Raw genomic sequence first — 12,515 nt, forward strand, 5'->3', positions numbered from 1 at the left:
AAAAAAAAAAAAATGTATTTAAGACATCTGCTTTTGCATCTTTAGAGAGCTTACTAGATGGCTCATTTCTTAAATTTGCAGGAGATTTGTCTTCCATGGCACATGTAGGTACATCTACTTCAACAGTGATTTTGTTTTTCTTTTGGAAACATTTATCTGACAGCAGATTGTCCCCAATGGCCACTTCACAGAAAATGTGACTTGTAAAGACTAACCTTATCCCGACGGTTCAAGGCTTCTAGGGACAGGGAACATAATGCACTGACTCAAAGGGCAGGGTAAACACTAGACCAACTTCACAGCAGCTGCATCAATGGTTCCCGAAGGTCTAAGTTTCTGAAAGCTATTTTTTTCTTTCTTCTGAAAACATGTCTCAAAGTTTCCACACAGAACAAAACATCAACTCATGCTTTGGAATACTTGGGAAGGAGCCTCACATCCTCAAGGGCTTTAATAGTTAGAGTGGTCATCATCTCCTTGTGTAAATAATAAGGAGCGCATAATGTAGGAGCTTCCAAATGATTCTCTCTCTCTCTCTCTCCCTCCCTCTCTCTCTCTCTCTCCTTCCCCCTCCTCCCTCCCCTCTCCCTCTCTCCCTCCCTCTCTCCCTCTCTCTATGTATGTATGTGTGTGTGTGCATGTGCATGTGTGCATGTATATTGACACTGGTCTCAAATTAGCTGCATGCACATGGCTGCTGTACTTTCTGGTTGTGTACCGCTTGTCTGGTTCACTTAAAGCCTTGCTGACTCCCAAAGTTTGGTTCCTCGGAAGACAAAGGGAATGGACATAGTGGGTACATTTATACTGCAGGAGAGTTAGAATTTTTGCTTTGAGCTTGAAAGTGGGACAATAAAGAAAAACAAAGTTGAAGCAGAAGAGTGAAGCTTACTCAAAGAGCTGACTGGTTGGTGGTCAAGCCCTAATTAAACAGTTAATGCTCTAGGTCACAGACATACTCCAGGGTCAATGTAACAGTCTCAGCATTCAGACTATATGATTTGTAGGTGAGACCCCACAGATAACTCCTGTAAAGGGCCTCCCAGATCCAGCCAAAAGCAGCCCAAATAACTCGGTGGTGAAGGAGTTAATGTAAATGAGCTCTGCCTCTCTCCCCTTTCATGTCCCCTGTTCCAGACCCTCGTCTTGCAGTACAGAGGAATGCAATGGCAGTCACTGCCCCACTGGGAAGTCGAACTGGAAAGAGACACAGGCGATAGTCATGCAGCCCCCCTGCATCCCACTACAATGGAAAACACTCTACATCAGGGAGGTGCTATTGAGACATCCAGACTCTCAAAGGTGTTCTTAAATATGCCTTGGCCTCAAGGCTCTACTTGCTATATATCTCAGAGTTTCACCCTTTAAACGTTTTAAAAATGATTTTATTTTAGTAATTCTGTTCATGAGTCTGGGTGTTTTGCCTACATGTATGCCTGTGCACTACTTTCATGCTTGGGGCTTCAAGCATGCCCAGCAACACGAGCAACTGACCTAAAGGATTGCGGCAGGAAGGTTGAGAACCACTGCTCTAAAAGTATAGCTAATGCTTAACCCCTGAGCCATCTCTGCAGCTTCCATATTTTAACTCTAAGGAAACAAAATATCCTCAGAATGCTATTACATGTAAGACAATAGAGGTCTACATAGTAAATTTTTGTGATGGATTTTGCTTTGGCAATTTTTAAATCAGTGATAGACAGTAAAGAAGCCATCTATATTCACTTTATTGAAAGGCTCAGAAAGTTAAAGGTAGTTAAAGTAACTACTTTAGTAGTTAAGAAATTCTGATAATGTATAACCTTAGGCTGTTAACTTTCTTTGATATCTGATCTAGACATAGGGAAGGAACAGAAGAGAAAGGAGTGGAGATAGAAATGGATTTATGCTGGGTGTGGTGGTGGTGGATGCCTTTAATCCCAGCACTCAGGAGGCAGAGGCAGGTGGATTTCTGAGTTCGAGGCCAGCCTGGTCTACAAAGTGAGTTCCAGGACAGCCAGGGCTACACAGAGAAACCCTGTCTCAAAAAAAAATATATGGATTTATAAGAATGAATAAACTGAAATTGAAAAACAAATGGGGTGGGTGGGGGAATGGGAGGGAGGGTGGGGGAGACTTTTGGGATAGCACTGGAGATGTGAATGAAGAAAGTACCTAATTTAAAAAAAAATTAAAAAAAAAGAAAAACAAATGGATTAAAAAGTATCTATCTTTAATGATTTACTCCAGAGGCAAACAAATATGGGGGTCACTAGATTAACACAATATGGGAGTTTGTTATTATAAATTCATTGCATCATCTTGGAACACGAGCCAGAATGAAGTGTGACTATCCCTATTTTATGTATCCATTCTGTAAAGACAGAAACCATATGTATAGGTTGCATAAGTATGCCAATTCTATCAAACAAAAGCTAATAAATTATTATATAGACCTTGTAGCTTCCAAAGATTAAAAAGTAACACTCCAAATCATACAATAGAAACAAACATAATTTTCTCCAAAGCTATTTTTATTGCCTAAGCTAAAACTGATATATTGCTTTCCACTTCAATGAACAGACAACACTGTTGATAAAAAATTGGGATGTCTTTTGTACTCAACTGCAGAAACTTCTATAAATGTGTGTGTGTGTGTGTGTGTGTGTGTGTGTGTGTGTGTGTGTGATATGTGTGGGCACATGCATATATAGGTGTGTATACACATGTGTGTATGTGTTAGAGGACATTGGGCTATTCTACAGCAGTCGGTAGCCTTGTTTGTTGATAAAGGGACTCTCATTGGTCTGGGGCTCTCCCAGTTGCCTAGTTCTGCTAACCAACAAGTCCTAGTGGCCCTTCTGTTTCTGTCTTCCTGCTCTTAGAGAACAATTCTGCACTACAGGAAATTTCAGGGGGTTTCAGGGAACTGAAATTTCAGGAACCCAGGTCCTCATGCTTGCAAAGAAACACTTTACTAAATAAGCACCTACTAAGCTCCAAAACCTCTACAAATTCTTCTAAAAACATTTATATTTTCTTACTTTAAAATATTCTTGTAGTTGGACTGCTTCTCCCAAGTGCCAGTGCTGGCAGGATGCAGCTTAGCTGCAAGCTGCTTTCTTTTCCATACCTGCCCCTCAAAAGCAAACAGTTTATACCTTGCTTCTTCTGAAGATAAATCTCAATTTACATTTTGACAACCATTTAGAAGTCCTTGCTTCAGAGAGTTCAGGCACACGGAACATCCTGGCATCCACACGGTCATGTGGATATCATCATTTCCCTGGCCTGTTCACATGCAAATGTAAAGAAACAGAGACTAACCAAATGCTAGCTCAACCTACACTTTAGCCCTGCTTTTATCATGCATTTTAGTAGGATTGGTTGGCTTGATCTGGGAAGAGGAGCGTTCTCCTTTAATTGATAACTAATCTGTAGAAGAAGGACCTCTTGCTCCCCTGAGCTATCCCATTAATTTGGTCCCACATCCTCATTCTCAGCCAATGAGACCAAGGTGAAGTGGCTCTAAGGGCAGATGGATGTCTACAGCATAGGCAGTCGCCTGCTTTCTATAGTAATAGATAATACAGATTCTAAACAATGTGGTGGTTTTATGATCTCAACATCTGTCCTGAGGGATTGGCCTAAGTCTGCTGACTCATTATAAACATCTGTCACATGGGTAGACCATTCACTCACTAATCACTTCATTAAATCCTATTCTGGGCCTTGGAGAGCAACTTTGCATCATGTTGAACATAAGAAAATAGAATTGCTACCTGGGAACACAGGCAGGCCTTTGATGTGGTCAGGAATGGACATTTTTTTTCTTTTTAATTTCAGCAACAACATATTAATAACAAATTCATGGACTTCGGTGAGTTAGCTTCATTTCTGTTAGGTTTAACTATGCAATGCATGTTTTAAGGGATCCTGAAGTGTCCAGTAATCTAGTTTTGTCAACAGCTTTGTTGCTTTGTGGAACACGGTGTCCACTTATTCACCTGTCCATGTAATACATGTACTAACTTGTAACAATTTAGAGAGAGACAGACAGAGACAGAGAGACACCGAGGCTGATGGATGGAAGGAGGGAGGAACTGAGTAATTATGTAAGTGTATTTATTGCAGATGTAAAGCCACATACGCAATCCTTTTCTTTTGAACTTGTTTACCACACTTCACAGTTGCTAATAGGTTTTACACCTGCACATTTTGAACTATATTAATTGTGTGAAGTCGTAGGGAGCTAATTGTCTCTGGTGAGAAGGTACAGGTGGAGACATAATGAACAGTAGCAGATTACCCTTCAAACCGACTCACTTCTTAATGTAAGGAACCATTTAACCACGTGACTGTTTGTTATTTGTGGATGCAGTGGCTGCTTCTCTTTTTCCATGCTAGAATAAATTGTTTCTTACGGGGGGGGGGGGGAGAAAAATTAAAGCAGCGGCAGATAATCAGCCTGTTAGTTTACTCAATACATATTTACCAAGTGCCTGGTACACTGGCAAGTACTGTGTGCATACTAAAGTAAGAACTAATATATTCACCCAGTATTTATGGGAGGGTGAGTCCATAATCTAGATGAGAAGAGGATGGGCTTATAAAGACACAGAAGATAATATTCTCAGATACACAGCCAAGGTTTGCATCTGGAGAGATGGCTCAGTGGTTAAGAGGACTGACTGCTCTTCCGGAGGTCCTGAGTTCAAATTCCAGCAACCACCTGGTGGCTCACAACCATCTGTAATGAGAGCATCAGCTCTGGTGTCGGAAGACTGCTACAGTGTACTCACATTTAATAAATAAATACATCTTTAAAAAGAAAAGAAAGAAAAGAAAACCATGAAGAGGCGATTAGGGGCCCCTGGCATTCAAGTCAGGTGCTTTCTCATCTATAATTAGAGATAGTAAATCATGTTGTACGCGATCAGACAGTGATAACTACTGAAAATTCTGTAACACTGGCAGATCAGCTACTTAAATATATACTTGTAGGACTGTATGATATAGTATTAGAAATATGTTTTCCCCTAAATTGCACGTAGTAAAATATAAGCATATATGTATGAATATATGAAGTCCAAATAGCAAATACCTATACACGGGCTATATATGAATGATGCTCACAGACAGGAGGTCTTCCTAGCCCACTTTACAGTCAGCGAAGTCCTTATGAAATTGCTAGCTATGAGTGAGGGTGGTCTGCTATTTGGCTCTCAGGTTTCAGCAGAGTGACTTTATAAGAATTAGTATGGTCATATAAATAAAAATACTGACTAATGACAACAACTGATTACAACCTCCAAGGCTTGGGGAACACTCTAGGACAACCGTTTTTTTTTGGGGGGTGGGGGTGGGTCTCATGATGCAGACTGCTTCCTCTATACCTGGGGAGGCTGTTGCTTGCATTGCAGGTAATTGGGAGAGTGTGTCTTGTTGAAAACCAAATTTATATTCTTAAGTATTAAGTGACTGTGTGTGTGTGTGTGTGTGTTTGTGTGGCCTCCTGCTAGCAATGCTTAGGGATTATCCTCACCTAGACTTTGTTGTTATTCTATACTTCTGCAGGAAGTATAGAATGTATCTGCACAATCAAAAATATTAAATCACTCTGCCTCTATACTTATTTAGACTTTAATTTAAGATGGTGAATTCATTTGGCTTTGAATAACTTTACCTTTTTAAAATGCAAGAGTAAGTTTGTAGATTTTGCAGCCTGAGAGAAGAAGTTTCTCTTTGACATCTTTTAAACTGTATTTACACGCTGTTAACTTTGTACATATATATCAAAGCCTAAAGTACTTTGAAATAGAACTATTTTAATTTGGAAAAAAGATAAAAAATGTACATAATTCTCAAATAAAGATATGTTCCCTCTCCCCCCAAAAACAAACCAAAAAAAAAAAAAAAAACCAAAAAACCAACCTAACAGCTTCCTGCTACACACACACAAAAACCCAACCCAAACCAAAGGAAACCAAATCAAGAGACTTACCCACTGATTCCTAAACTGGATCATGTGATGGAGGAAAAATGAAATAATGATGGAGAACATAGGGAAGAACAAAGAAATGATGAAAAATAAGGACAACAGAAAAGACACAAAATGTCAATGTTAACATCCAAGCATGCAAGTTACAGCTCCGTTTTCCCTCACTCACCTGCCACCAGGAACAAATCATGAGGAGATGATGGTGCAGTTTTGATTTTTAAAACAGACAAACAAACAAATTAAAAGTGTAATAATGAGGTATTTATTAATGAGTGCTTGCATTTTACTGAATTTAAATTGTAGTTTAATATATTTTGTGCGTGTGTTTGTGGGGTGGGTGGGTGCTTTGGCATTGTGTAGAGGTCAAAGGACAATTGGTAGCATTTTTTTCTTCCGCTATATGGGTCCCTACAATTAAACTGGGCTTGCCATTTTGCTCAGCCAAATAAGAACTAGTGTCTACTTGATCCTACAAAAATGAAAACTATTGTGTAAATAGAATTTTTCATATGCTATATTTTTGTGACTTTTTTTATAAAATGGATGCAAACTCTGAGTCTTCTAAATTTGTATAAGCAAAGCAGACAGGTTTTTAGCTTCCTCATTTGCATGTAACAAGCAAGGTTTATGTAAATAGTCAACACTAAAATGGTATACAGGAAATTATAGGCCACTTGGAAAGTTTTAGCAGTGTTTATATACAAAAGGAGAAGCCTTGCAGAGCAGAGGCTCCTCCAGGCTATACTACTGCTCTAGGACTTACCTCTTGTCCTCCATCCAGGGCACACAGCTTGGTGCTTTGCTTTTTAGCATCAACTAATACATTAAACATTGTGCACACGGAAGCTGGGATGCGCAAGTCAGTTGTTTTGTTTGCCTTTTGTAGCTTGAGTTCGAACGCAGTTCTTGTTCTAGTTATTAAAACATGAACTACAGTAAGAAATACTGACATACACACCAACCCTTTGTAAAAGTCAAATGATGATAACATAAGACATGCAGTTACCAACAGAGAGGCATAGTGGAGCTACAAAGTAGGTGGTGGGGGAGGGGCCAGGTGGGGTGTTCTTTGCTGGCATCTCAAATAAAGGTTAGACTGTGATGTTTTTATAGAAGAACATGGTTCAAGCATGTTTCACCATAATATTTTAAATGCTAGTTTTATGCAGCTACTCAAGATGATACAAACACCCAAAAGAACCTTTTAGTTATGTCTAATGTACAATATTTAATGAAAAAAAAATCACTTATTGCCTAAGTTAAATTCCAAGTAGAAAACCTACATGTTCTTCTGCACTTACACAGAAGATATCCTTTGGGTTAGAGTAGAACGAGAGAGAGAGAGAGAGAGAGAGAGAGAGAGAGAGAGAGAGAGAGAAAGAGAGGGAGAGAGAGAGAGAGGGAGAGAGAGAGAGAGAGAAAGAGAGGGAGAGAGGGGGGGGAGAGAGAGAGCGAGCCTAGAAAACTGGAAAAGGGTAATAAACCACAGAAAACTACAATTTTTTATTTGCCATTTAAATTTTCTCTTAAATGCCTGAAGTATGTAAAAACCCATCAAACAGGTGAGTTTGATGGGTCTTTATTAAAGATGCCCCCAGTAATCTGACCTATAGGTTTGAGACCTGAGACTCACAGATGAGTTTTAAATATTAAATAATGCCCATCATTATCTTGCTATAGGAGGGCTTTCACACTATTCCAAGAACTTGACTTTCTTGGCTCAATGAGCTTGCTCAGTTGTTCCAACAAGCACTTGGTTGACACTTGGATGTACTTCCCACAGAGCATAGACTCATATAAATATAAGCAAAGGCACTGAGGACACATGACTGACCTACTAGCATACCATGCTGAGGGTGTTTAAAAAACAAATCTGAAAGGCTCTGAAGTTTTTAACTTATTTCTGGTTGAGTGCCGAGAATGCATGTTGTTACTTGGAACTTGTGTGATTTCGCTAGCAAATCCCAGAAAGCAGTGAGTAGCTTTGGGAGGAGGATGGTGCTGGCTGTGTTCTGAGCTCCTCACATCACTTCATTGCACAGACACCATATACAATGCATAAGATCTCAGCAGACCATTTCCGTAGTTCTCCTGAGATATGGCTTTAAGATAAAGTACACTTCTCCCAGAGAGATATGCGGGGGTAGATGTGATTGTTATGGTATGAGTGTTATTGATGAGAGAAATGGGTGGGAGACCTGAAAACAGTATCATTAGATTAAGTTCACCAATTCCATGGGTTCCTCAGGATTAAGGTCAGAGAATGGAATGTCTAATACATTTTGAAAAACTGGTTTATGTCCAATTCTTTGCTGTGACAATTAAGTAACAGGTACTCAGTATGGCATTATGGATCTTGGCATACTATGCAGCAACTTGGAACACGCATCTACCTTTTGACACACGCCTCTATCATATCACTGGCCATTAGTTTAAGTCTTTGCTCTAAGTGGTGGGCAAACTCTTGTTCTGGCCAATGGAGATCAAAGACAAACATTTGCAGCGCATCGAGCTTCCAGAACAGATCCTCAGAAGTTGTTGAGCCATTGCTAGAAGAAAGAGAAGAAACAAAGAACACCATGAACTTCCACTGTTAACAATGTGGGCCACACACATCCATCCACTGGTTTTCCTTTCTGTGATAATGCTATCAGTGAAGAATATACCACATACACTCTTACACATACAATCTTTCATGATCCAGTGTTCTCTTCAGTTAGCTTTCTAACTCTTCCTTTTAACTTCTTAACAAGGTAAGCCACAGAGAATATAAAAGAAATAAATGCAGTAGTAAGTTTTTCACAAAGAGGACTCATATAGGTACAGGGACTAAAGAAATCACATTGTGCATATAAGGACTAATATTTTAACATCCTTTACCAATTTTTAAGACAATGATGAAAACAAGATTTTCTCTTAAGGATATGAAAAAGTGTTTTGTGCATGAAAATGTGTATGTTCACATCTAGGAGCAGCCTTCCTTCCTGTTAACCAGGCATCTACAGCTCTGTAGTCACTGAGACCTTCTATCTACAGGAGTGGGGCACACAGGAGCCTTAGCACACAGGGAGCAATAGGCTAGGCAAGAAAGCAAACCTTTACTTCCAGGCTGAACTGCTTTGTGCTGCTTCTAGCTCATAATTAAAAAACTAACATCACAGAAATGGTCTAACCTAGAAATGATATTTGAGGTGCTTTGAAATTAGACCAAAGGCACACATTTTGTGTCTCTGTGCCTGATTGTGAAGCCAGCATTCACCATGGTGATAAAATCCCTCTAGGAAACTATAATTTTATACCGTGTATGGAGGCAATCTGCAGAAGAGTTCATACTTCATCAGAGCAAGGGATACTACCACTACTCTCCATGAGCCAAGCATCCAGCCAATAGGATGACAGATGCTTGAAAGTAAAATTCTCCTACATTAGAACACATTGAGACTCAAGTGCAATATCAGAACCAAACAGAAGCAAAAAGAAAAAAAAACTGAGCAATGTCTTATTTGTTCGAAGTGTTCTAATAACTGCTCCACTTGCTCTACATACACTGCACTAAATTTATATTCTTACTCTGCAAAAGAAAATGAAAGAATAAAACCCATTTATTATAGAGGCACGCTGGAAATTTTAAAAGAAATTATTTTAAACAACCACATTGTTTAGCTAAATATATCTTAATTAGTGAGCTTTAGGAAAATCACCTCTTGCCCTGGCTAATTAAAAGCTTGGTTTCTGCCCTGTACCCTGGCCTCAGAGTATCAGCTCTATCTCTAATTTAAGTTGCTATCCCAGACCCATTCCGCCAGGAATTTCTCAGAGTCTCCTGGTCTAGCAGAGTCCTCTTCAGATTTAAGTTCTCAAGGGAGCAATCATGACAACCCTGAATTTTACTGACTGACTGTCTATTCACCTTATTGTGGGCTGGACAGAGCCTCAATAAAGACTTGACGAGACTATACTGACACTACTGTGAAAAATGTGTAAGGCTCTTTACACGTATCATATGTACAAGAAAGACACAAGAACAATAAAAGGCCAGGAAATCTACCCCATATAGCCATAGGGTACAGTTAGCATATCTGTGTTTTAACTGAATGTACTTGGCAAGAGACAAATCTGCTTGATAAATTTTGGAGGAACATAAAAATGTGCATGCTTTAGCAATACACCACCAATGAAATTTATCAATAAACCAAAATAAAAATAATCTCATAGTTAAGGAAAAATTCTATTAAAAATTTTCTTATACAAAATGTGAGTTGTATTTTTATAGAGATCTGAATATGTGTTTCTTCTACTTAATGCTACATAAAAATTAGAGACAATAAAGGTGTTTAATTGGGAACTTAATTGGTATAATAAGTGTCTGTTATAATTAAATAGATGAAAAAATATAAATAGGTCTGGAGTTGGTATAGATAACCTTCAATTTATTCTGAGACTTTTCATTAAAAGTTATTTCTAATCAGTGACCCAGTCCTAAAAATACTACAGATTAAAGAACTCAAGTATAAATAATGAACCCTGATCTAATTCCCTAAGTCAGTAGAAATTTATCTTTATGACATTCATCTGCATAGCTAATAACAAGTATTACCACCCCTTCCCAAATGATGACTCTGTATTCGGAAAGATGGGGAGGAATTTTCTGGGATTTTCTTTATTTTTAATTTTTTTTTCTTTTAAAGAATTTGGCACAGTTTGTGTAATCCCGAATCTAGCTGCTGAGTCTTGCAAAGTTAGCTCCCTGTTGACCAATGTCAGTTGATCTGGTGAATACCCGGAGAAGTGGTCAGTTGCTAAGGAAGTGGATTTCCCAGTAGGGGTTTCTGCATCTCACCTGTATAGTCGTTCTGTGCATGTTCCCCACACAGTCCCCACTGTATTTACCTGTTCTACTTGTCTCCTTTCAATAAAGCATATCAAATGTGGATACAAAAACATAATAATAATAGGAAGCTTCTTCACTCGGAAAACACCAAAGGGCAGATGATACTGGGCTAGGGGGAGGACCTAGGGGCCTGGGGTGGGGTGGGGTGGGGTGCGGACAGGATTTGGAGACCACAGATGTCTCTAAGAGGATTCCTCAGAGGCTTAGAGGTCAAGGTCATGGTTGAGCCTCATAGAGGTAAAGCTGAAAACAAGTGGATCCCCACCACCTAGCTGGGCCACCTGGTCAAGAACATGAAAATCAAGAGATCTACCTATTCTCCCTGGCCACTAAGGCATCCTAGATTATTGGCTTTTGCCATGGCAGATTCTGAAAGGATGAGGTTTCAGCCAGCACAGAAGCAGACTCTGGCTGGGCAGAGTTCAAGGTTCAAGGCTTTTGTCGGTATTGGGGTCTACAATGATCTTGGTGTTCTGTACTTCAAGGAGGCAGCTACTGCTATCTCAGGGGGCTATCATCTTGGCCAAGCTTTCTATTGTCCCTATGGGGAGAGGCTCCCAGGGAAACAAGATTGGAAAGCCCCACATTGTTCTGTGCAAGGTGACAGTCCACTGTAGCTCTGTGCCGGTGTATTTCATCCTTGCTCCCAGAGGCACTGACATTGTCTCTGCCCCATGTGCCCAAGAAGCTACTGATGATAACCAGTATTGGTGACTGCTACACATCAGCCAGGGGCTGCAATGTCACCCTTGGCAACCTTTCCAAGGCCACCTTTGATGCCATCTTCAAGAGATACAGGTCTCTGACCCCTAGCCTCTGAAAAGGGACTGTGTTCACTAGGTCTCCTGATTAGGATTTCACTGACCATATTGTGAAAACCCACAGCACAGCAGAGACTCTTAAAAACCCCCAAAGACCTGAAAGCAGAAGGAAAAAAAAATGGGAACAGGAAGGGAACCACTGGGAGAGGAGGGGACAGAAAGAGTAGGGAAAGAAAATGAGAGCACAGTAAACGTGATATATGTGTGTGGGACTTTCAAAATAAAAGTATCAGTTTTTGCAATAACCATACACCAACTTAAAATGTGAACCGAGATAACATCATAACATTATGACTAATAATGGTCACTATGACAACCTAATAATCTTGGTAATGATCATGGTGATCAACTTGTAACACACATTTTTTTATCTGTTTATGACAATAAAGGCACCATCACCCACTCATCATTATCCTGTCTTGATATTGACATCACCCTGTAAAGGGTCTCAACAAGAGAAGGTTCGGGTTTCCTATAATCTCCAAGCTAACAGAGTAGCGAAACATGGAACTAAAGCATACGGGATAATGCCCACAAATCATACTGTCCTAGTAAAATGTAGATGGAGAAGGAGTTAGAAGAGAGGTAGAATTATACAGAGGCCAAAATTATAAATTTAGAAACATTCCTTATTCCATGTAGGTAATTTCTGAGCAAACAACTCTATGTATTCCAATGGCACAAAAAATTTGTCTCTAAGGCAAAGGCTGACATTCAAGATCCTATCCCAGTTGGACATGCCAGTCCAGTGATGTTTAGTTTGGGGTAATGCCTGTGAAACATTTTCACAGTCTATCACTCTCTTTCGTGGTATCATCCCATC

The 12,515-nt window shown here is 39.6% G+C and overlaps 1 protein-coding gene across 10 annotated transcripts in view; it reads right to left on the minus strand.

The window, feature by feature from the left end:
* Cadps2 (calcium dependent secretion activator 2) overlaps positions 1-12,515 on the minus strand; it is a 534,832-nt gene that overhangs the window by 52,615 nt on the left and 469,702 nt on the right. For 6 of the 10 annotated variants that reach the window (XM_029478701.1, XM_029478705.1, XM_029478707.1 and 3 more), the window contains 2 exons: positions 8,374-8,529; positions 6,744-6,891 (listed from right to left, as the gene is read on the minus strand). In XM_029478701.1, coding sequence (XP_029334561.1) covers positions 6,744-6,891; positions 8,374-8,529 — 304 coding nt within the window. Of the gene's footprint in view, positions 1-5,983; positions 5,999-6,743; positions 6,892-8,373; positions 8,530-12,515 lie in introns of all 10 variants that reach the window. The other 4 variants (XM_021164381.2, XM_029478700.1, XM_029478704.1 and 1 more) reach the window with 1 other exon arrangement.

Source organism: Mus caroli, chromosome 6 (assembly GCF_900094665.2).
Source record: "Mus caroli chromosome 6, CAROLI_EIJ_v1.1, whole genome shotgun sequence".
In the NCBI taxonomy this organism is placed as follows: domain Eukaryota; kingdom Metazoa; phylum Chordata; class Mammalia; order Rodentia; family Muridae; genus Mus; species Mus caroli.